Source organism: Schistocerca piceifrons, chromosome 4 (assembly GCF_021461385.2).
Source record: "Schistocerca piceifrons isolate TAMUIC-IGC-003096 chromosome 4, iqSchPice1.1, whole genome shotgun sequence".
Classification (NCBI taxonomy): domain Eukaryota; kingdom Metazoa; phylum Arthropoda; class Insecta; order Orthoptera; family Acrididae; genus Schistocerca; species Schistocerca piceifrons.
The window spans coordinates 814,810,028-814,835,442 of NC_060141.1; the positions used below are offsets into that span (position 1 = coordinate 814,810,028).

Genomic DNA, 25,415 nt, shown 5'->3' on the forward strand with positions numbered 1-25,415 from the left:
TTCTAGTGGCAGCTGATACGTGGGGAAACAAGTTGAAGCTTTTAGTATGTCTAAAAACTTGTATTTTACTGGCCTCTGGACCAATAGATTAATATTAAAGTCACCACAAAGAATTATGGTAGAGTTCTCATTTGAGAAAAATGTTGAGCATTTCTTCCAAATTCTTAAGAGATACTTCAGTATCTCCAGATGGTGATCTGTAAATTGCTGCAACAATTACTTTCTTTTCTATGATTAATGGTTTAGCCTCATATCTTAACTTAAATTTAAGCTTGGGATTTAGATAAAAGCATACACCACCACCTTTGACATTTTGCCTATAGTACTGACTGGCAAGTTTATAATATGTGTGACCAAAAAGACTTAAACTATATGAGTTAATTGTATAAGGCTCAGTCACAACTTCTGTGCATGGCTATGACAGGTGGTGTGGGCAGCCTATCAAGTTAGGCTGTGGTCTCCTGATCTCACATTTTGTGCTCGCTTACTCAGTTGTGCAGGACTCTGACACTTGTCTCACTCCTCTGTCAACACAGCTTCCCTTTCATGTCGTTTGTCCCCTAACACTGCAGTCAGGTGTCATGTGGTGTAACTATTTAATACAATGATGTATTATATTCTGTACCTTATCTTCTATACTTCTTCTCAAACTCTGTTATAATTACTTTAAAATTCAAAATTGATGCCTTTGACGCATCACATTTTTATAAATAACTTACTATGTCACTTTTGACTTAACAAATTATTTATTCCCTTCATCATCACACTCGTGAACTACACTAAAAGATCACCTTCATTCAGTATAAAAGAGACACTCACAATAATTTTGAAGGTTCCTCTTCTGTGTCTCACAACATACATCAGTTGTTGAAATAACTCCTTTGGCAGCCTATTGCTTTACAGGACAGTGTGGTGACCCCACAGAATACTTATTTTCACACATGTAGTTTGGCACCCAAAGCTGCTGCGATAGCTGTACAGTGCTGAAGGTGCATATTGTCCCCTGATGTAAGTCACCACACACAAAATAGAAATAACACTAATGAACAATATCTGTACATTTATGTTTGACATGTTGTTTTCTATTGCTCTTTTCATAATGTGTACACAACACTTCTTTCAAAATGGCATTCATTGATAAGAAGTCATTGATATGTGCATCTCTCCTCTGGAGTGGTACGTACAAGCACAGTCTGTGAACATGGTGCCCAGTGAACACAGTCAAAAGTTTTTTAAATTTTTTTCCCTATATGCCATGAATGTGGATTTCTTTTCGTAACTATGGCTTCTGAGATTGGTTATAGCCTCAGTACATCATTGTCCATGATAAAATACGCAAATTTACCCTCAATTGCAGCCACAATTTAAGACCATGTCACTAAAGTGAACATAAAGTACTTGAAAGATGTTTTCCTCTCTGTGTGTACAATAGTATCCAGTGCAGAACCACAGCGGCTGCGGACACCCGAGGCTGGAACCAGTACTGGGGCTGAGGACATACGTGCAGTGAAGTCACCTGGTGAGTAAGAGTAAATTTACACGTAATTGCAGCCTTAACTAAAGCAGTACATAAAGTACTTAAAAGACGTTTTACTCTCTGTGTGTACAATAGTAGGCAGTGCAGAACCACAGCGGCTGCGGTCACCAGAGGCTGGACCCAGTACTGCAGGTGCAGCGAAGTCACCTGGTGAGTAAGAGCCCACTGTGGGAGGCTTACATTCCTGCTCTGTACAGTAGAGACTCAAATGTATCTGGACACCTATTAGTGGACATTAAGATTTTGTGTTCTCCTTTATGAGGACCTGAACTCTTCTGGGGACACTTTGACCTTTTTGAAATCTCTGTGGGTGGATGCCAGCCCATTCTTCCTTACTAGCTGATACCAGACAAGGTAGAAATATTGGACACAAGGTATAGAGTGAAAATGCCATTTATAACTAATCCCTAAGACGATCCATTGCTTTCAGGTTGGAACATCGGCAGGCAAACCTTCTTCAGGAATGCCACTGGTTATAAGCCTTTGCCTAACAATGCTGATCCATGAGAGGTACAAGTGTTGAGCTGATCAAATCGGTCGTTATCTGTGAACTGTTCCCCTGCTGTGTATAGTACACAATAATGTCAAATATGTACTTACCCTTCTGCATTTATCATATCCTGAAGTACAATAAGGGGAGAACAAGTTAAAGAGGAGAAATTGCATATTGTTACACTGCCTGCTCTGCACTGCATTGTTGGCAGTAGAGGTAATGGCGGATAATGTTCACTTAGTAGTCACCACATCCAAATTCTTCCGTCAGATACCCACGGAGTATAGCACTGTTTGTCACTCAGAATCTCGTTTCCACTTATCCACTCACCAGCAGTCATAGGTTTTTATGCTACAGTCAGTGTGACTTTATGTTGAACAGAAATGTTGTTTCCAGAAGCTGCTCAGCCATTGTAACCAGTTTTTCTAACTCCCTGTACACAGCCATTTCCTTAGCGGGCTCCTAGCTGCACTTCAAAACTGAAGAGTGACTGCAGCTTCTAACTGCAAGCTGGTTTTTACTATTTCCTACCACAATGATAGAAGCACTTGTCCATCAGCATACTGTGTGTGCCTGGACTTCATGTAGCATTGGTTGTTCCTTCACATTTTCACTTAACTGTCAAATCACTGACAGCTGACTTGGGCAAGTTTGGAAGGGCTGAAATGCATCCCTGTGTTAATTATTCAGGTGTAATGCAAAGAAAAGTCCATGTTCAGTGTACTCAGATCCCTGCCTGATGAATTCTGCTTACAAAACAGTATTACCTGCCACTTCCTATAATATATATGACGGCAGTATCTGTTCCCGAAAGTACAATTACCATGGATGACCATGCAGCTTTGCTAGAAATGAAATAATTAAATGGACACCCTAGCTGCAAACAGGTGGTGATGTACTTCATTGGGGACATGTTGAAAATGTGTGGCCCAACCGGGACTCGTTCCCGGGATCGTCTGTTTACATGGCAGACGCTCTATCCATCTGAGCCACTGCGGGCACAGAGGATAGTGCGTCTGCAGGGACTTATCCCTTGCACACTCCCTGTGAGATCCACATTCCCAACATGTCCACCCCACTACATTCGTAGTGTGCCTAACAGATGTTTGCCGATCATACTCATTACTTGTGGCAGATTAATCTACCAAGTCCCGTACGAGTTTGGGCATAGTGTGTGCGTTCGCACAATTAGGTCAATGGCCGGGAAGCCGTATTTTAACTATATATGACGGTAGTATCTGTTCCCGAAAGAACAATTACTGTGGATCACCCTGCAGCTTTGCTAGAAATGAAATGATAATTAAATGGATGGAGTGTCTGCCATGTAAGCAGGAGATCCCGGGTTCGAGTCCCGGTCGGGGCACACATTTTCACCATTTCCCCAATGAAGTACATCACCGCCTGTTTGCAGCTAGGGTGTCCATTTAATTATCATTTCACTTCCTATAATAGTAGCTCCACCTCTCATTGAATTAAAGTGCTCAGTTGCCCGTTACATAAGGGTGCCCAGGTATTTTGATTGGATAGTGGGTTTATAGTTCTTATCTATGTGATTTCTGCAACCCCTTGGTCAGTCCACCATACACAATTGAATTAGAATCCAGAAATCATAATATATTTTATTATATTTATGTTTTTGAATATTGAGGACTTTGATTTGGGGCGAGTATTTACTGACTTACAGAAATACAAAGTTTGCCTCTATAGCTGTGGAAATATGTGTGCTGAGAATTACTGGGAGGGAAAAGGAAACAGAAAAATGGACAGGGAACAGGCAGGATTAGGAGATGTAGTGTGGAGGTAGTGGAGATGAGTGATACATGTAGTGATGGAGTGAGTGACAGATAGGATAAGACAATTACATGCTCGTATCCTAGGGAGGTGAGTGGGGGGAACATTGAGGTGACAGTCTGGTGAGAGGCATTGAGTGGATATCAGGCTACATGGACTTCAAGCTGCAATGCCTGTAGCTTGAGACCAGAATACCAGGAGAAGCCAGGGAAGAGGCTTAATCAAACAGTGGGACTCCAATGAATGAATGATGTGAGTAGAAGAAACTGAGGATGATTTGTATTTCAAAACTGAACATTTTTGTACAACCTATTAGGGTAGTAACTTAAATGGAAATATTGGGGTGTGAATGTAGTTTATAAATGGTCATAGCTGATGCGTTCAGCACTACCATAAGTTATTTGATACTAACATTTTCAGGGGCTCCCTTAACCTTTCTGTGGTCAATCAGACATAAAGGTCCTGCCAAAATGTTTGTTTCAGAATCTGCACAACCATAAGAATGTCCCATTTCATTGTGTACTGTGATCTTTTGTTCAGTTTATGTACAATTAGAACCCAGAAGCTGACAGGTGATGCTAGAATGTGTTTTTTCTTTGTTGGTACAGAAGTGAGTACAGTATGTTTTGTAGAAGGAGCTTCCTATCTTTGGCTTAATTGTGGATGGCAAAGACAGTGTAGATATTATTTATCTTTGTTACATTATTTGCTAGGTATATACTATTTGACATCTATTTTCACTGATAACTCATTCTTGAAGAAAACTGATGTCTGTGTCTTGTAACTAAAATTAATGCATGTCTTTATTAATGAAAATCATATCATAATCATGACTGTAGTTGGAAATCTACCACCCCAAATGTACAGATACTGTTCTTTTGATGTACTGTTTTTCTTCTTTCTCATGAGATAGTGTACTGGAGACATTTGTTTTCTTTTCCTTATTTTGTCTTGAATGTCTCAGTAGTTTCTTGGAATTAATTGTTTACAATTATTTATGGAGCTGTCTTTTGAATAATGGGTAGGGTGGTTATGAAGAATACAGTCAGCAGAAATAAGGTTTCTATGGTCTACTTTATAACATATGAAAGCTGATCACCTCTAAAATGAAGGTGCTGGGAGTGTATAGTAGAGTGGAAACAACTGAAGCATGTGGGATGAATGTGTCAATGCTTTTGGAGAGAATGGCTGATACTACAGTATCACTTCCTGTTCACTAGATTTGTCTCTGGTGCCAGTACCTTTGTTCATAAAATATTTCCCATCAAGACTTTCACTATAGTTTGATCCCAGACCAATCTGTTCGTCTTTCTGCCTCACCTCTCTACAGGGAGTCCAGCAGGGAGCTGCCTTGCCCCATCTGCCACCCACACTCATGGTCATATGTCCCACCTAATGTGGATGATCCATGCACAAGGAGAGAGATGTGCTCAGGTAGCCATGAACAATAGAACTTCATTGCAACACAGAAGGCACATGATAATGTTGGGCAAGTGAAACAGCTTCCTAGTGCAAGCAACATAAAAATACTCCTGATATGCTGTAAGGCTGTCACTAATATGAGCTAAGCTGAGCACTGCAAGCTGCACTGATGATGTCCTAGATTCCAATGTTGCTGTGCTCAGAGGAAAAGTTTTGACTGTAACAGCAGCCAAAAGTATGAACTGTCATCCCCATGGAGGAGATGGCAATGCCATCCATGAGGCACACACCTGGAAGAAAAATACAGAAACTGGGCCAAGACATCAGTAAGGAGGGATGATGATGTGGAATGGTGCAGGCAGAAAGATACCAGGATGAAAGAAAGAAGTGGCACAAGGCATTTGAACACGGAGCAAAACCATTCAAACACTATGCAGAAGCACTTGAACACAGAGATGAAGGCTACCTAATGGATCACAAGACACTGGTAGAAAGCTTCCAGAGACAAAAAAGGAATTATAAAAGCACAAGAAGAGAGATGTTCCTGAGTGGACAAGAGGAAGAGTGTTTCATTGCGGGACAGATGGTACATGCCAACATGAAGCAAATGAAACAACTTTGTGATGAAGGCAAGGTAGAGAATGCCCTGATGCATGAAAAGATTGCCACTAATATGAAAACTATTCTTGAAGCTTCCAGTTGAGCACTCTGTAACAACTGACGAACACTGCTGTAGGTTGCACTGGCAATGCCAATATTGTGGGCTGCATTCTTATTAATATAGTCATGCATTCCATCGTAGATAGTTGATGTCGAGTCTGGAACTTGGGTTGGCTGGTGAGCCACTGTACATTCTCCTACAAAGGCTATGTAGTGGAGAAATACTGTTAAGTTGTCCATTGTCACATGGCTCCAGGGTGGAAACCATGCAGTGGCTGTCATTGGCAAGATCCGCTGTACTGAGGGTGAGTTTCAGTTTCAAGCCTGTTAAGATGCCAGCAACTGACATACCTCTGTTGTGTGGCATAAGGCAGGATTGTAAAGCACCAGCCAGATGCTACACCACCCACTTCAACCTCATTCCTATTATGTCTCCTAATCCATCCTGTTCCCATACGCATCAGATTTTCTTTCTGTCTCACCTCCACAAAAAATCCACCTGAGAAATAATCTGCCTCACCTGCCACTCATTCTCCTCACTACTTGTACCCATCTGTAAGTAAAGAAAGGAGTGTTACATTGAATGTGTTTGATGTGGCATTATTACTGCACAAACAGCAAAAATGTGGTAAGTGATAAACATTTTTGCTATTACTTTCTGTGGGGTATCTGTGAGAGAAATTCATGATAATTTAAAATTATTGGTGAAGTTTTCTGCAAAACACTAAGTGCTCTCATTGCCAAATACTGGATGAATATAATGTCAGTACATGAATGCAATTAGTGAAGGTGCATAAACAAGCTTACACACAGTTCCTAAATGTTAAACATGAAACAGTGTGTTAACTGTGTAACATAAGATTGTATGTTTTATAAAGCAGATAAGTACAGGATCTTAAATTTTAAAATTTGAGCAATTTTTATGTGAAATGATGACAATAAACATTTATTTGTCCCTGCCAGTCTTCAGATAGCAAGCATGCAACTGGAATAAAGTTCTGGCTTTCTGGAACTCGGTAATATTGATGGTTGTTTATAATTGAGTAGATTAGATGCTCAATTATACACTGATCCGTAGGTTTTCTAAAAGATAGAAACAATTGATTCTGTTCTTTATCAGGTCATGTTGAAACACACTTAGTTTATCACTAGTTTGCTTTACTTGTGCAGATAAGGTATTTTTTATGTTAAAACGAAAATTCTTTTTTTGTCAATCAGGCCCTGCTGAGGAGAAAGGCACGCGTCCCATCGCTCAGGTGAGTGAAAGTAGTGGATGCACGTATGAGACTGGCAGAGCAAGTGTGATTTTCACCAGTAGCATATAAAGTTTGGTTCTGTGGCATGTAATAAACTTCACACTGCTTCCTGTCCTCCTCCCTGGGTGAGGACATATTTCATCAGCTCAGGGCTTGGAACCGTTAAAATACTTCCTCCTATTCTGAGCTACTTTGCACACTACCCACTTGCTTAATCAAATAAACACCTTTATTAATATCCTGTTCATCTCCATTTCAGTCTCATTGCGTCTCCCATGGCAGTCTGTTACCTGACATCACAAACTTTGCAACTTCTTTAGCACTGTTAACTGAAATGCTATCTCAAGTCTAAATTACCTGCTAAATGACCCAAAAAAAATATCTCAAAGACCACTCATATACTGGCTCTTAATTTAAAACAAGTAACTCTCTTTAATTATTAATGTCAAGTCATGTGTCATTGGTCAGTGTACAGAATCTTACTGACAGCTCAACTTCATCTTCGTTCTCCTGATGTAATGGCAGTTGTCATGATGCTGACAGTTCTAGGGGGAAGGCACATTGCTGAACAAGAATGAGACAGCAAGGAATAAACCCATGGACTGGTTGTTTGTGTTGCCATCATCATTTGTGAAAGTGGCATGGCTGGACCATGTAAAAGTTGGGAATTGCTGTGGATGCTGATAACCATGCCATTGAGTGCCCCGTAACCAGGTATCATCATCATCATGATAGAATAAAACACTGAAATCATAATGAACTGTGAAGAACGATAAACTAATTATCGTTATCCCACCCTGCAGATATGCTGCATCAGTCTCCACTAGATTTTGTGTGTTTTGGTTGGAGGGTGTTACTAGAGGAGGACAAAATGCATGCATTTTAACTCACACAGGCTGGCGTGAGGTCTGGAACAGGACAAGGAAATTAGAATTTAGAAAAACGGACTTAGCTGGTGGAATACTTAACTTTAATCCATTAATGATGAACGTCTGTCTTGATGGTACATGATTCACAATATCAATAGTAACTGATAAGGGCGCCTTGCTAGGTCGTAGCAAATGAAGTAGCTGAAGGCTATGCTAAAATATCGTCTCGGCAAATGAGAGCGTATTTTGTCAGTGAACCATCACTACAAAGACGGTTGTACAGCTGGGGCGAGTGCTAGGAAGTCTCTCTAGACCTGCCATGTGGTGGCGCTTGGTCTGCAATCACTGATAGTGGCGACACGCGGGTTCGACGTATACTACCGGACCGTGGCCGATTTAAAGGCTACCACCTAGCAAGTGTGGTGTCTGACGGTGACACCACATTATGCACAACAGAGAAGGGTATAAAAGTTTAAAGCCACCATTTGAATTAAAAAAAAAAAAACACTTTGTGGTGGTGACCATTGTTCATCGGTACTATAGACATTGTGAGATGTACGCCTTTACCAAAGCGATGTGTTACACCATAGTTGATACTCTTTAAACATGACAATAAATATTCCTCAAAATCGACACTTACCACTTACTGTTGTCTAAAATGCTTGCTGATTGCAGTTGGAAACTGAGATTTCCCCATTTTTGAGCAAATATCACAAACACAAATGACAGGTACTCGCAATCGCAAACACGTTTCAAAGTACCTTTCTAGAATGATATCAGACTCATTCTCCTCCATACATTCATGGCCTGTCAAACTTCCTAAACTCTTCTGAAAATACTTTCCTGCTTGTGAAATAACTACCAAGTGAACTACTTTGAGAGTTATACTTGTCATAGTGTTTGTTATGTTTGACAAATGTTGATTAGTAATTCAATAAAACTACCTTAGTGTACTTAAGCACGTGCATCACAAATTGTGCAGTGTGATTTTAAAGTAACTGTTTAGTTACTTTTGTTGTTAGGGAATTGCTTTCAGTAATATTAATATAGGTCTCTGGTACATTAAACAGAATCGAATGATCATTCTTGTGATCTTTCAGATCTTGCATTGACTTACTTGCCAGCTCCCATGACCATGGCAAACAGTCCTTTATCCAGTAAGTGGTTTCTTTTTCATACATCTTGTTGTTTAGGACCAATATGTGACACAAATCTTAAAGGTCATGGAATGTGTCAGATAAAATAAAATGTTTAAGAAACCAAAAAAGAGGAGCCATAAGTTTATGTAAATGCAATCAAGAATGTAACACAGGAATGGCCGCTGAGGTGCCACCGCTCCATTTCTTCCCTCCTCCTCTTTCCTAATCATGACATTATTCCAATGGAATACTGGTGGCCTTCAATCCAAAAAGATGACATGCGGCTGCTCTTGGAATCGCATCCTCTGCTAGTTCTGTGCCTGCAGGAAACAAAATTGCATCCTCAAGACTGATTTGAGCTTTTGTATTTCTTCCCAGTCTGCTTTGACTCCCTCTCTCCAAAGATGGCATTCCATATCGTAGGAGGAGAGAGGGGAGTCATGCTGCTCATATGAAAGGACGTTCAAAGTCAACCCTGCAACCTGACTACCCAGCTTGAAGCTATTCCTGTCTGCATTTTACTTCCTCTCCTGAACTTTTGCATATGTACTGTTTACATCCCTCAGTCATTCGGTGTCATGGACACTCTACATCCAGCTTACTGGCCAACTCCCTCACCCCTTTCTGCTGCTCGTTGACTGTAATGCACACCATTCCCTTTGGAAATCTCCCAGAACCTGACAGAGAGGTGCCCTCTAGGCTGAACTTCTCAGTCACCTTAACCTCATTTGCCTTATCGTGGGAGTACTCATCTTCCTTTTATACTACATGCACTCCTACCCATATCTGGAAATCTCCTGCACTGCCCAATTTGCCCATCATCTCATCACTGTCTCTAGTACGTACTCAAGCAACCATTTACCATTTGCTATCCATTTTCTGACTCCTACCCCACATATATGCACACCGAAATGGCAACTTTCTAGGGATGACTGGAGATTTACTGTTCCCTGGCACCCTTTGAGTGACATAATTTCTCCAGTTGTGATGACCAGGTAGAATATCTTACAAATGCCATCATTACCACCACACAATATGCCATTCTCGCACTTCATCTTTACTGTGCCATGTCCCAGTGCCTTGATTGACTGAGCTGTGTTGTGACTCAACTCACATGCAGAGATGTGTTCTCCATGTTTTTAACCATCATTCTATGATGGCAAACTGCATTCATTATGAACAGTTGCATGCACAGTGTCGTTGCACCCTTCAGGATAGCAAAAATCTAGCTAGATTTCCTTAAGTAGTTCTTCTAACAGTTCCACTACCTCAATTGTTGTATGGGCCCTGCAGGACCAAGATCCATTGGGCTGCTATTCTGCGGAGATTTCAAGCTCCACCCACTATCATTCTGCCTTCCTCCACCAGAAACAAGTGGAGGAGGCTTGGGTAGTACCCTTATTTTGGCAGATTAGCGAGTGCTACAAGCTGCCTTTAGTATGATTGGGCGAGAACTTGCTCTCACTTCATATCGATCCTCCAACACAGTGCTGGACGATGTTTGCATTCAGATGTTGCTAAACCTTTCTTTTGTGGGCAAGCACTTGCTCTTTCTTATGTACAACTGCATCTGGGCAGAGGGCACCGTTTGCCAGATGCCAGCATAGAGACACTGTCATTCCCATACCCATACCCAAGCCCAGTAAGAAAAATACCTTCCTTCTAGTTACTGCCCCGTTTCTCCCACAAGCTGTGTTTGCAAACTGATGAAACATGTAATTCATGCCTGGCTGGTATAGTGACTAGAGTGTGGCAATTCACTGACCACTGTACCGTGCGGATTTTGAGCAGGCCGTCCTGCAGCTGACCATCTCATCACTTTGTCAACGTGTGTCGCGAATGGTTTTCTGTGGATATATCGGACACTGGCAGTGTTTTTAAATTTGCAGAAAGCCTAAAACACCTTCTGAAGGATGGGTATTCTTGATCTCTCTACATGTGGCACTTCTGAGGCCGCATGCCCCATGTCCTTCAGGTATTTTTAAAGTATTGATTTTTCAAGGAATGTTGGTACTGCCTTGTCAGACACCTCCACCAGGAAGTTGGTGTGCCTCAGGGTACTGTTTTGAGTGTGACCCTCTTTGCTATTGCCTTTAACTTTATTATGTCCTGTCTCCTGCAGGTCATCTCCAGCAGTCTACTGTTGCCCACCCCTACCCTGTTACCCTCCCACACCCTGTCCCAGCATCCTCCTTACCCCCACATGATTGCCTGTTTCGTCATGTGCAACTGCTCGCAGCCTGGCTTCAGCTGCCAGAGAGTGTGATCACGTGTGTGAGAGTTGCATTTGCGTGAGTATGTGAGTGTATGTTATCTATATATAACAGAGGCCTTGTTCACTGAGAACTCACTTTCTTACAGTTTTTTTAGTGTGCCTTCCATGGTATTGTTAAATTCATTTCTGAAGAATTGTGATGGCTCGAGGCATTGAGGTGCTGGGGTAGGGGTCAGTGTACACTTATCAGCAAACAAACAATTGTGCCTTATTAGACAAAAGCCAGGAAAGATCAGACCATTTGGCAATAGTGCCGTAAAAACCAGACCAGGGATTGATCTCGGGGAGATGAGTGTCATTGGTGTGGTAAATGTGAGGTGTCTGATACTGACTCAGTATTCGTGTATGCCCCATATGCTAGTGATCGCTTACTTAACTGCATAGGTTATGGACCTGACTCTCAGAAGGTTCAAATCACTGACATATGCACTCTCTTAGCCTTAGTATATTAATTGGCATTCAGGTTCTAAGTGCTCACTGTCTACCATTCAAGCAACTAAGAATGGAAGACCAGTATTACCAACAAGTTTTTTGTATTCCACTGCCACTCATATTCTTCATTTTGCAGCTTGAAAATATATCTCTGCATGTTTTGGAATGAAGGTTAAGGCCTCAAAATTACCTGCTCTTCCCAAATCCTTTCTCCATGGTGAAATGATAGAAGCATTGCACGGTAACCTGAAGGTGCAGAGTTCAAAGCTACACATTTCCATTTTTTAATTGTTTTTGCAAATTCACTAGAAAGAGAGAGACAGATTTTTTGGACATTTATGCAAATAATGGAATTGTGTGTCTGAGTAATTAAATAGCTGCTCTTGTTGCGTATGGGCTTCACTCTGTTTCAGATACATTTATTAAAGTACCTGTAGCTAAAGTCATGAAAGTTATAATGTTTTATGATAGAGAAAATAACCAACAACAAAAGCAACATTTGAAGAGCTCTTCTTAAAAGACAGAATGAAACATGAAACCTTTAACAGTTCATGATAAGAAATGTTACACACTACTACAACCACACTTAATACTTACCATCCTTAAATGTTTAAAGCAGTGGTTAAAATTTCCCAGAGTACTTTGACAAAGCGTGAACAAATAATGATGTTCTTGTGCACCTACATACAGCCATTAAAGCTCTAATGAATGGGCATGCAGCATTATCAAATTAGTTATCAACATTACTGGGTCAGCTATTTGTCAGAGAATATTAACTATAATCTATTACATATATTATGAACTACCAGAAAAAAGAATGCCAATAATTAAAAGCTTCCAGATGCATTTGAACTCGGATGCTGGCATCTTAAGTACTCACTTATGTGCCTTTACTGGTGTAGATGTAGAATGGGTGCCAAATTTGATATAGCTATTTGAACACAAACCAGACCTCATGGCAAAGAATAGAAACAGTGAAACTAATGATTCACAGTATCATCCAGTTGCAGGCCTAGGTAAGCCAAGTGTTGCAACAAAACATTTGATCATATTCCATCAAATCTCATCTGTCACATGTGCCAAAGAATAACTTCACTTTCCATTACAGTGCTTGTGTATAGTCCAGCACAATATCAACATTGTGAAGTGCACTTCCACAAACATTTCTACTGCAAAAAGAGATAAAATTTCTTCACGGGGTTTACAATACTATTCAGGTTTTCATCACACGATGTTTGTCTTGTATGGGAGTCCTAGTGTACTGCATATCGTGCTCGACAAAGGGAACAGGGAGAAGGGGACGATAAGGAAGATGATGGCGAGGTGAGTTGCAGTCTTGTGTTAGACCATCATAGCAGCAATAGTTGCGGGCACAGATCAGCGTGATTTCCCTAAATTGCTCCAGGCAAATGCAGAGATGGTTCCTTTGAAAGGGCACGGCCGACTTCCTTTCCCATCCTTCCCTAAACCGATGAGACCGATGACCTCGCAGTTTGGTCTCTTCCCTCAAAACAGCCCAGCCAGCACAGATCAGTGGAAGATGTCATGGAAGGTCTTAGAACATCACTGAGACCCTAATTACAAGTAACAGACATAAGAAATAAATGAATACACCTTTGGTTGTTGTTACCCATGCCCTGGCTCCAACTCAAACCATTAATGTTTGCTTGACTGTGATATTCCTGTGGTGCTGCTTGTGAGTGGATGACTGTAACTGAGGTATTGTCAGAGGTGTTAGTCATCAGAAATGGCATATTATTCCAATGCTGATTTCTCTCTTGTCATGCTGATAAATGGCAAAAATGTTTAAGGAAATTTTGTTCAAATATGTGGCCTGTCCCCAGTGTAAGCTGTGTAGGGTTCAGCAAACGTCTGCAGTATGCAGATGATTTGGCTTTCCATCCATGCTTGTCACATATCTGGCAGAGTCGTGAATTTCTACGTATCCTGTGTTGACATGACAAATATTAAGGGGTAGTAACGTGCATTTTTAAAGCTATACAAATTCACCCCAAGGGTGACTATGGGAATGGAAGTTGCCTGAGTATTGGGAACTTTGGATGAAATATCAACCTGTGTGATTGATGAATCTTTGGAATGGCAGAAGTTGAAGGAGGCACTATCAGCAGAATGCCTGGCTCAAGATAATGAGCACACAGCAGGATAACACATAGCTTGCCTGTAAGAGCCAACTAATCCCTCCCCTAGATACGAAGCAGTTGTAGTGAGTGACCAACTTCCCAGTTCCAATGATGCAGTTCACTGAGGGCCAAGGAAAGCTGTACTGCACGCACAATGATCCACTATAAAACAGGAACTCAGTGAGGAAATGTGTTACACTGGCTGGCAGCCACAGAGCTCCATCTGAATGCAATGTGGAAAAATGTACTTTTCACAGATAACTTGTCTTACCAAGACCAAACAGTAGTTTAGCAGCCGCGAGGGTCCAGACATAATGGGGAATAGGTGGTGACAACAGGTAGTACTAGCCGATTGTCAGTTTCCTGGGGGCGTTGGTTTCCCCGCTGGGGGCATTGGTTTCCCCGTTGGGGGCGTTGGTTTCCCCGTTGGGGGCGTTGGTTTCCCCGTTGGGGGCGTTGGTTTCCCCGTTGGGGGCGTTGGTTTCCCCGTTGGGGGCGTTGGTTTCCCCGTTGGGGGCGTTGGTTTCCCCGTTGGGGGCGTTGGTTTCCCCGTTGGGGGCGTTGGTTTCCCCGTTGGGGGCGTTGGTTTCCCCGTTGGGGGCGTTGGTTTCCCCGTTGGGGGCGTTGGTTTCCCCGTTGGGGGCGTTGGTTTCCCCGTTGGGGGCGTTGGTTTCCCCGTTGGGGGCGTTGGTTTCCCCGTTGGGGTGTCGGATTTCTGTGAGAGGAGCAGGAATGCTTCCTCAGTAGCAGGCCGTATGCCCACATTTTGAAGAAAGTGGTGCTGCATTTAGTGTGAATGCTATATTGTGGAGGGGATCTCATGCTACAGGAAGAATATTCACTTGTGTATAGGTCTGCTCATTCAACTGCAGCTGTCCAACATAGACATTAATGTAATGGACTTGCTGTGAGAGACTGCTCACATGAACACAATGGAAATTATGTGTGTGTAAGTAGCACGAACACACAGAGAACTGGCTGTGAAACACACCATTTATAGCTGATGCTCTTTTGGACTGCTTTTTTTGAAGCCTCGGTGGGGTTGCCTCTTCTGACAAATGGGTCCAATGCCTCACAGATTCAGTGCCAGGGTGCATGACTGAAGTCAGAAATAATGGGGCATTCTGGATAAAATGTTATGGACTGAGAACATTTTACTGTCTTTCCTTGTTCTGCTGTGCAGTGTTCTGTCAGTGAGAGCCAGCACAAAATCTCTTGGTGACGGAAAAATATCAAAGATGAGAGAAGGAAATTTGAGCTAGTTCTAGTTGGCATTATCCTTGTACCTGCCCCTTTTTAGGGCTATTTTTTGTTATGTCAAATTCATCTCTCTCCCACTCTATTGCCACCCATCGGACTCGGCCAAAAATGTGCAAAATATATCTTCTCTCTCTCTCTCTCTCTCTCTCTCTCTCTCTCTCTCTCTCTCTCTCGCTCTCTCTCACACACACACAGGCAAATTAGAAATTGGAAAGTCTCTCATGACCAAATAAGAAAACAGGGAAGTAGGATAATTTGTAGTTTCTAAATGGTGTTTATATATATAGAAATTGGTCTGTATGCTGCATTTATTTGATGGAGTACATGTGTTTCCTCATGCTGTATGTAGAATAAGAAACAATATGCCATTTAATTTCTGTTGGACAAAACGTGTTTATTTCTTGTCTGAATCCTGAGCTACAGCAATGAACTTTGTCCAGAGATTGTTCTTCCTTCATGTAATTGAGGAAAAATGCAACTGTGGACACTGCATCATGTAATTTCCCCATGCATCCTCCACAGCCTGACTAAACACAGCTTTGTTAGAGGCCATCTGATCTCGACTGTCGGTCATTTGTCCCAATCAGTGCTACCTAACAATAGCAAGACCGTGCACTCAATTTGCTTACTAAATCACAATCTCCCCCTGCGGGTTCGGGGGTAAGAATAGGCCCGCGGTATTCCTGCCTGTCGTAAGAGGCGACTAAAAGGAGTCTCAAACGTTTCGGCCTTCTGTGATGGTCCCCTCTTGGGTTTGACGTCCTTTTTTCTTCCAAATTTCTGTTGTTAGTGCGTGCCATTTGGGGAAGGACACCTTATGTGGTGTTTTTCTATTGGTCCATCATGCTCCACCATCTTGCATGTTCCCTATTGTCGTGTGGGGGGGGGACTACGCCCAACGTCTTCTGGGTTGTCTCCTTCTTGGCTTGAGCGCACTCTTCTTCTTCACGCCCACAACAACTGTGGACCCTTTCAACACCTAAAATCCAGCACGGTAGCCAGTCCGTTGTGGTGGGGTCGTCATGTACCCTCTTGGTGGTAGCCCCCTGACCACGCAGGGATCGCACTACAGATGCCAGAGCTGTTTCCTCCCCATGCATGCCAAGGAGTATGTGCCCATCTTGTCTGGGGCACGGGGACTCTGGGCAACGGGATATCGGCCAGGTACCCGTTGGTTTGGCTGGGTGGCGCCCTTGGGGAGAGCCCTCGTTCGGAGTAGGTGGCATCTGGGCGGATGTGGCGCAATGAAGCGCAATGAATCACACCAAACTGGTGGTCGCACGGCCACCAGCGTCTCTAAGCAAGGTAGAGTAGACTTTGATGCTGTGCAATATGACCCTCAGTTGTTCCCCTCGTTGGCTGCGCCATGGGAGGGACGCCGATCTAGTGCCAAGCGGGAGCCTTACGTACCGCAATACCTTGTCTGCAGCAGGACTGATGGTGACTCCTTTCTTACGACGAAGCCTCTGTTTTTTGTGGAACACCTGGAGGATAAGTTTGGGGAAGTGGCGGGGTTGTCTAAAATGAGGAATGGGTCCATCCTCCTCAAGACGTCCTCCCCAGCCCAGTCACGAGCTTTGCTCTTGTGTGATAAGCTGGGGGACGTCCCTGTTACCGTCACTCCCCACAGTAGCTTAAATATGGTCCAGGGGATTATTTACCATCGTGACCTCTTGTTACAATCCGATGACGAGCTGAGAGCCAACTTGGAACGACGTGGTGTACATTTTGTCCGTCGTGTACATAGCGGACCCAAGACTAACAGGGTGGCCACCGGTGCCTTTATCTCGACCTTCGAGGGTGATGTCTTGCCCGAGAAGGTCAAGGTGATGGTTTACCATTGCGACGTCAAGCCATACGTCTCTCCCCCGATGCGGTGCTTCCAGTGCTGGAAGTTTGGGCATATGTCCTCCCGTTGGCCATCCAGCACTACATGTCGAGATTGCGGACGGCCCTCTCATCCCGATCCTCCATGTGCACCTCCGCCTGTATGTGTCAACTGTGGGGAGCACCACTCTCCATGCTCGCCGGATTGCCCCGTTCTTCATAAGGAGCGAAAGATCATGGAATTTGAGACTCTGGACCGGCTTACTTATCGAGAGGCAAAACTGAAATATGAAAGGTTGTATCCTGCTTCCATTTGAACATCTTATGCTGCAGCCACGTTATCGTCGCCCACGCGAGCGACGGTTGTCGCCTCATCTGTGCCGCCTTCAGTGGGCCCTCTGGGCCGTGTATCTCTGTCTGCCCCCTCGTGTTTGGGGGCAAGCCTTCCTCAGTTGGCCCTTTAGCAGTTGGGGGCAAACCCTCTTCTGTCGCTCCCCCTACGCTTACTTTGGGAGTGACATCTGCTCCACAACCGGGAGGCTCGATCCCCCCCCTCCTTCTCCACCGGCGTTGCCTCCGCCGGTTCCTCTCTCGCGGAAGGGGTCCCTCGGGGCTCTCCCTTCCTCCATTTCTTCTCCTACCCAGCCGGATGTCAGCCAGTGGCTGAAGGTTCCGCCACCTGCTGGTTGTAGGGCTTCTGCGTCATCGTCAGCCTCCGACGCTCCTTCAGAGAAGCTCTCCCAGCCCTCTCACCCTAAGGGCCGACGTGAGAAGAAGGAACGGCATGTGTCCAAGAAGAAGGACGTTCCGGTAGTTTCAGCACCGCCTGCTGTACATGGTCCTGGCTCCGGGGATGAGGTGGAGATCCTCGCCTCTGCCGCGGATCTCACCCTCACGGAACCCTTGGTGGCCTCTCCTATGGACTCAGCTGATTCTCCCCCAGTGGCAGCAGTTGGCTCTGAGGCGCTGTCTGCCTCTTAGTCGCATTCACGCCCTCCCAGTCCCTTCCTGCTTCCATTCTCCAATGGAACTGCGGCGGTTATTTCCGCCACCTGCCTGAGCTCCGGATGCTTCTGAGTGTTTCCCCTGTTCTCTGCATTGCTCTGCAGGAAACTTGGTTTCCTGCAATGCGGACCCCCGCCCTTCGTGGTTATCGGGGATACTATAAGAACCGTGCTGCCCGTCAACGAGCGTCAGGTGGGGTTTGCCTCTTTGTTCACCACTCTGTCTGTAGCTCGTCAGTACCCCTTCAGACGCCTTTAGAGGCAGTTGCTGCCAGGGTTGAGCTCTCGCCGGGAATTACTGTTTTCTCTATTTACATTCCTCCAGATGGGGAGCTCCCCTGACATGTCTTGGCTGCGCTGCTGGCTCAACTTCCGCCACCATTGCTGCTTCTGGGCGATTTCAATGCCCACAACCCTCTATGGGGTGGGACTGTCTCTGATGACCGCGGTCGAGCCGTGGAGCATTTGTTGGCTCAGCTCGACCTTAGCCTCTTGAACACCGGTGCTCCCACGCATTCCAGTGTGGCCCATGGCTCGTTCTCGGCCATCGATCTCTCTCTTTGCAGCCCCGGACTTGTCCCATCCCTCCACTGGAGGGTGCACCCTGACCTGTCGGGTAGTGACCATTTTCCCATCTATTTGTCACTGCCCCAGTGTCATTCTTCTGGGCGCCTGCCCCGCTGGGCTCTCCATAGGGCTGACTGGGCGGCTTTTACTTCCGCTGCAATCATTGAGTCTCCCCCACAGGGTGACATTGATGAGGTGGTCCGCATCTTAACCACGTCAATGATTTCGGCCGCCAAGGCTGCCATCACCCGCTCTTCTGGCCTCCCTCGGAGGAAGGCTGTACCCTGGTGGTTGCTGGAGATTGCTGAGGCTATTCGCGACCGTCGGCGGGCTCTCCAGCGTCATAGGCCGCACCCGTCTCTCGAGACCCTCATCGCCTTTAAGAGGCTCCGTGCCTTTGCCCGTCGTCTTATTACACGGCGTAAGCAGGAGTGCTGGGAGCGGTATGTCTCCTCTTTGGGCTCCCGTGTCTCCCCCTCGCTCGTGTGGTCCCGGATACGGCGGATTTATTGACACCAGACCCCTACGGGTGTCCCTGGGATCTCTTTGGACGGCGCTGTCTGCGCGGACGCTGCCGCCATTGCTGAATACCTTGCTGCGCACTTCGCTAAGAGCTCTGCGACTGCAACTTATCCCCCCGCCTTTCGCTCTCTCAAGGAGCGTGCCGAGCAGACGCCGTTATCGTTCCACACGCGTCATTCTGAAAAATACAATGCTCCTTTCAGCGAGAGGGAATTCCTCGCTGCCCTCGCCGATTGCCCTGATACAGCACCAGGACCGGACTGCATCCACGCACAGATGCTGAAGCATCTCTCCAGGGACTGCCAGAGACACATCCTCACCATCTTTAACCGCATCTGGAGCGAGGGCGTGTTCCCGTCGCAATGGCAAGAGGGTCTTATTGTCCCCATCTTGAAGCCCGGTGCGGACCCACTGGCGGTGGACAGCTATCGTCCCATTACCCTCACCAACGTTTTGTGCAAATTGCTCGAATGTATGGTGGGGCGGCGTTTGTGTTGGGTCCTTGAGTCGCACGGTCTCCTCGCGCCATCCCAGGGTGACTTCCGTCGGGGCCGGTCTGCCACGGACAATTTGGTGCGGCTGGAATCTGCTATTTGTACGGCCTTTGCCCGACGTCAGCATCTCGTTGCTGTATTTTTCGATCTGTGGAAGGCGTATGACACCACATGGAGGCATCACATTCTCGCCACGTTGCATGAGTGGGGTCTTCGTGGTCGGCTCCCGGCTTTTCTTCAAAGCTTTTTATTGCGCCGCTCTTTCCGGGTGCAAGTCGGTGCCACCTCTGGTTCATCTTATATACAGGAAAATGGAGTCCCGCAGGGCTCGGTGTTGAGCGTCTCCTTATTTCTAGTGGCCATTAATGGTCTGGCTGCAGCAGTGGGGTCGTCGGTGTCTCCTTCTCTGTATGCCGACGACTTCTGCATCTCATTTAGCTCCACGACTACGGGAGTCGCCGAACGCAGGCTGCAAGTCGCCGTTCGCAAGGCAGCATCATGGGCTCTGACTCGTGGTTTTCAGTTCTCTGCTGCCAAGACTCGAGTTACGCACTTCTGCAGGCGTCGGACGGTCCACCCTCATCCTGAACTTTACCTCAACGGCCACCTGCTTGAAGTGGTGGACACTTGCCGCTTCTTGGGACTCATGTTTGATGCCCGGCTCACATGGGTTCCTCATGTTACTCAGCTGAAGCAAAAATGCTGGCGACACCTCAACGCTCTCCGCTGCCTTAGCCACACGTCTTGGGGTGCAGATCGCTGCACGCTGCTGCGGTTGTACAGAGCCCGTGTGCAGTCCCGGCTTGATTATTGGAGCCTGGCCTATGGGTCTGCATCACCCTCAGTGTTGACGTTGTTAGACCCCATACACCACTGTGGGGTTCGGCTTGCAACTGGCGCTTTCCGTACGAGCCCCGTGGATAGTCTACTGGTGGAGGCCAGGGTTCCTCCACTGCGGATTCGCCGCCATCGACTGCTCGCCGACTATGCTGTCCACGTGCATTGCTCACCTGGCCATCCCAATCGTCACCTGCTTTTCCCTGCCATGGTCCTCCATCTGCCCGAACGGCGACCTAGGTCTGGGCTTTCCGTAGCTGTCGGAACTGGGGTCATTCCCTCTTCTGCCTCCCTTCCGGGTCCGTGCACCTACACTTCCCTGGTGTTTGTCCCGGCCGTCTGTCCGTCTGGACTTGGCACAGGGACCCAAGGACTCGGTTCCGCCTGTGGCACTCCACGTTTTCTTGCGCTCCTCGCCTCATTTTCGGACTGTGAGCCCGTCTACACTGATGGTTCCCTGGTTGATGGTCGCACTGCCTACTCTTTTGCTCATGCTGCCCATGTTGAGCAGCGCTCCTTGCCGGCTGGCTGCAGTATTTTTACTGCAGAGCTGGTGGCCATATTGCGCGCTCTTGAGCATATGTGTTTCTGCTCAGGTAGGTCCATCGTCATCTGCAGTGACTCCCTGAGCAGCCTTCAGGCCATCGACTGCTGCTATCCCTCTTCTCCTCTGGTATCCTCTATTCAGGAGTCTGTTTCCGCCATTGCCCGTTCTGGTCGTTCGGTGGTTTTGGTTTGGACGCCAGGTCATGTTGGCATCCCGGGGAACGAATGTGTTGACAGGCTGGCCAAAGGGGTGATTGACGTCCCAGCTTTGGAGATCGGCCTCACGGCTCGCGATCAGCAGCTTTTAATCTCTCGGGCACTTTACCTTTGATTTTATGTGACGATGCCTCTATGGCTGACAATGTTTTACATTTTATCCGTGGTAGTCCTTTTTGTGGTTCCATTTAGGGAAGTCCTGCTCCTTTCCCTTTGTGTGTCTCTTGTCCTCGAGTCTCTTATGTTTGGTTGCAGATTTTAGTGTGTAGTCGGTTGGTTGACTCTTTCCCTTTTTTGTTGTCATGGTCAGTCAACCAGTCTCTGGTCATCTTCTTTTGTTCTGTTTCTTTTTGTCTGGTGTCTTCGTGTCTGTAGTGTTCGTTACCGCATTTGTGTTCTTTTAGGGCCTGGGGGGGAGTCTCCTTCCCCTTGGGGTTTTACCTGCTTCGTACATTTCAGTCTCGCCTGTTTTTTGGAATGGGAGACTGATGACCTTAGCTGTTTAGCCCCCTTAAACATACCAACCCCCCCCCCCCCCCCCCCCAAAAAAATCACAATCTGTCTTACATCACTGCACCCTTCAGTGAGAGTGATAGATTTGGTGAGTGGGAAGTAACTATACTGCCACTCATCTCAGACACTTCATACTTGCAGAACTGCAGTGCAAAAGGAGGGAGGTAGGTAGGAGGGAAGTCAATATGGAACTGATGTAGCAGAAAATCAGTTTGTAAAGTAAGCACCACTTGGTATTAGGCTCATACTCACCCAGTTTATGGACTGCAGTTGTTCTTGTTGTTGTTATTGTTATTGTCAGTCCGAATGGGGTTTGATGCAGTTCTCCACTCTGGTCTACCTTGTGCAAGCTTCCTTGGCTCTCGGTAACCATTATTAAATTCATTATCATGTGTTTAAATCTGGTAGGAGGCATACAGTAATGATTGTAACACAGTACCACATGGAATGACTTCTGTGCAAATAACTGTTCAGAGAATTCTGTACTGCCTTCACAGAGTGAATAAAAGTACTTGTTTCTCATGAGGTACTGCAGTGCTGGAAGTTAAGCCGCATCCTGTTAGCAACTGACACAAGCTGAGTGGACCAAAATCCATTTAGTTCACTTTCAGAGGACTAATTCCAGACCACTACTGTAGCTCCTCAATGAGCTATGGACATTTGTGGACGTGTTTAGTCAGATGTTTTTACCTATTTTTCCACTTTTTGTTTCCATTTTAATTTCTTCTATTTCCTTTGTTTTGACTGCCATTGGGGCCCTAGTTGTTGGGCTGCCCCAGTCCAATTATGCTCCTGCTCAAGTCACTACTGGACAAAAAATTCTTATTTGCAGTTTCCTCTCTATTGGATGTGTTCACATTAGTCACATTATGTTGCTGCTGTCATAATATCAGCTTCCATCCCTGTTAGCCATGACCACAGAGATATGCATGGCCAAAATACAAAGTTGCCTTCAAAATTGTCCACAGCAACTGCTCTAACAGCTTCCCAATTAAATGCTCGAATATACCAAAATGGGATAATGATGCATTGCCTGTAGTTCTGTCAAACTGTGCTCTTACAGATTACTTTAAAGACTTCAGTTTTGAAATTTCCTTTCCCCTCCAAGTGATGTAGGACTTGCCTTATGCGTGTCAAGGAATCCAAATTTACATTGCAGTTGGATTTTGTGTAAATGTTACATTAGTTTCTTGTAAAAGTTGTAACAGCAGTCCCTGACAGGAATGCCTCATGTTAAGTCACCAGTACTGAGTACCACACTTGTTGATGATAGTTTTGTTGTTTAAGCTGTGTATCCAAATTGGCATATAGTTCCTTTAGTTGCTGAATATAAAATTTTCCAATTGTTTAAACTCCCACACCTTTATGCTGGTTCTTCATGCAGTCATTGTTGCTCTCTGGTAGTGTTACTATGAATATGTGCTAGGCTGTTACAGTATTTGTGATTTATGATGCCGTATATCATTGCTACCAATGTCACATAGTACACTTCAAGACACCTACACTATCTTCTTTGTAAATTAGATATACTTTTCTGCATATCACCTTAACACTGTCCACAGTATGAAGTGACTTCCACCTAGTCATTCACTATGAAACACACAAGTCTCACTTGTTCTGTGTGTGCAGGTACAAATCAGTGAGGCTGATACACTGATACCAGTTGCCACTGATGCATTTTTATGGGAGAATGCCATCAATAGCGATTTGGATGCCTACAGTGCTATATTTCAATCACATTGCAGTCTGCTGTAGCAGTGTGAACAACAAGAGCTATTCAGTGTAGTTTGGGGGCTAACTGAGCATGTGCTAATCAACACAAAATACATAATTCACATAGAAAATAACTATCCAAACCCTAACCAACAATGTGCCTTGAACAAACTGCTTGCATCTGTAAGAAGCTCCCTAACAGGGTAGTGTGACTCAATTGAAATGAAAACTTATGTGCTGGCCACGCATGTTAAGTATCTGTGGGCATACCCTCAACACATTAAACTTCCTTACCTCTGGGGCAGCTATTAGCATGTTGGAATCCAAAATATGAACTTTGATGAAGAATTACTCTAACACAACACCACCCTGGAACAGGTTAGTACACCCCTAAATAGACAAAGCTCATAAAATCATAATGTATTGTTGAGGCCAGTGTCCTCCATTTTTGTAGGTATGCAGTCATTACAGTACTTGCAGATAGTTTAAAGTGTTTCGATCAGGATTCTGGGTATTCATGTGGCCTTTATGGCTTCCAATCAACATCACACTACTAATACAAAAGAAAGTGAGTCACATAGTTGTAAGCTGCCACAACTCTGCTACACTACATGGCATGTCATTTGCAACGTGTGCCACGTGAACTGCTGTGGCTCAACACTTTGGGATCTGCTGGTTCTCAGTAACTTGAAATCCAATGGAGACACTATCGGAATTGTACATGACATAATTTCTCTATCTCCTAACTGTGACAGTCTGTAATTTTATAATGGTCTGTTATTCCTTTCCCCTTTCATGAGGGGTGTTCATTCCAGCAAACTAAGCTGTACCATTATTTCGGTGACTGGCAGTGTCCTTACACCAGCCTCCAAACACCAATGTTGCCTTGCTTTTTGTGGGCACCTTTGTCCTTCTCTGTGACAGTGGCTGTATATGGCAGCTGTAATGAATTCAGACAATTAAAATTAAAATATTTTGTGGTTCTTCACTTGGATCATTATGCAGTTTTCATCAATCTCACTTTTATAAAATTTCTCATGTATGTACTTGCCACAGCACCTGATTTGTAATCTCCATCACTATTTTAGTGTAGCAACTTCTTGACATTAAAATGAGCATGTGCAGTGAGAAGACAACCACTGCCACATATCAAGATGTTCGATTTACACTCAAATTCTGTTGATGTAAAGTTATTCAGTTTCTTAATATTTTTGCAGATGCCGCAGAAGTTGAGGATGGAGGAACTGTTAGCAGGTGAGATATTTGCTTCCTTCAGTAGCTTAATTACACATTAAAGTTATGACTTTAATATTTTATTATGTGGTACTTTATTTTTCATCTTTTTCTTTGACATTAATATTCCATTGGTGGTGTGCTAAATAATTTTTGTGAAACAGTTTTTCAAAATTCTATACTATAACTTAACACTGGATGTTAATTATGTCATACATAATTCGTACTGAAAATTGGTGGTGTTTTTGTAACTACGAAAGATTGGTTACAAATGTGCAGTTGCAATGAAAATGTGTACTGTAGTAGATTGTGAGGGAAATGTGGTCAAAGAGAAAAAAGACAACTTTTTAAGTACCAAATTGACATTTAGAAATTTGTCATTGTAATGTTAAGCAAACATTACAAATAGGCACACTACGATAAGTAGTAATGAATTTTGCCACCTGACTGATGTGTGAAATAGCCTGACCCATCTGGGTGCCACAGTTACTCTCAATCCCTCACCTGCCAAGAGTGTTATTGACTACCCGGTGACAACATGCTACTGAGTACAAGGTGGCTGACTTGTTGGTGGCTTCACAACTTGTGTACTGCATTCTTGAGACCCATCTCATACTCCTCTCACCCCCTCTACTCCCATACCAGCTTCCCTAATTTGAAAATTTTGG

General features: G+C 44.7%; 1 protein-coding gene across 1 annotated transcript in view; it reads right to left on the reverse strand.

Moving 5' to 3' along the window:
- Positions 1-22,552, reverse strand: part of LOC124796220 (CAR1 transcription factor-like) — a 122,401-nt gene extending 99,849 nt beyond the window's left edge. The window contains exons 1-2 of the mRNA XM_047260311.1: positions 22,492-22,552; positions 14,401-14,730 (exon numbers count right to left, since the gene is read on the reverse strand). Of these exons, the coding sequence (XP_047116267.1) occupies positions 14,401-14,730; positions 22,492-22,552 (391 nt within the window). The remainder of the gene's footprint in view (positions 1-14,400; positions 14,731-22,491) is intronic.
- Between the last annotated feature and the right edge of the window lie 2,863 nt (positions 22,553-25,415).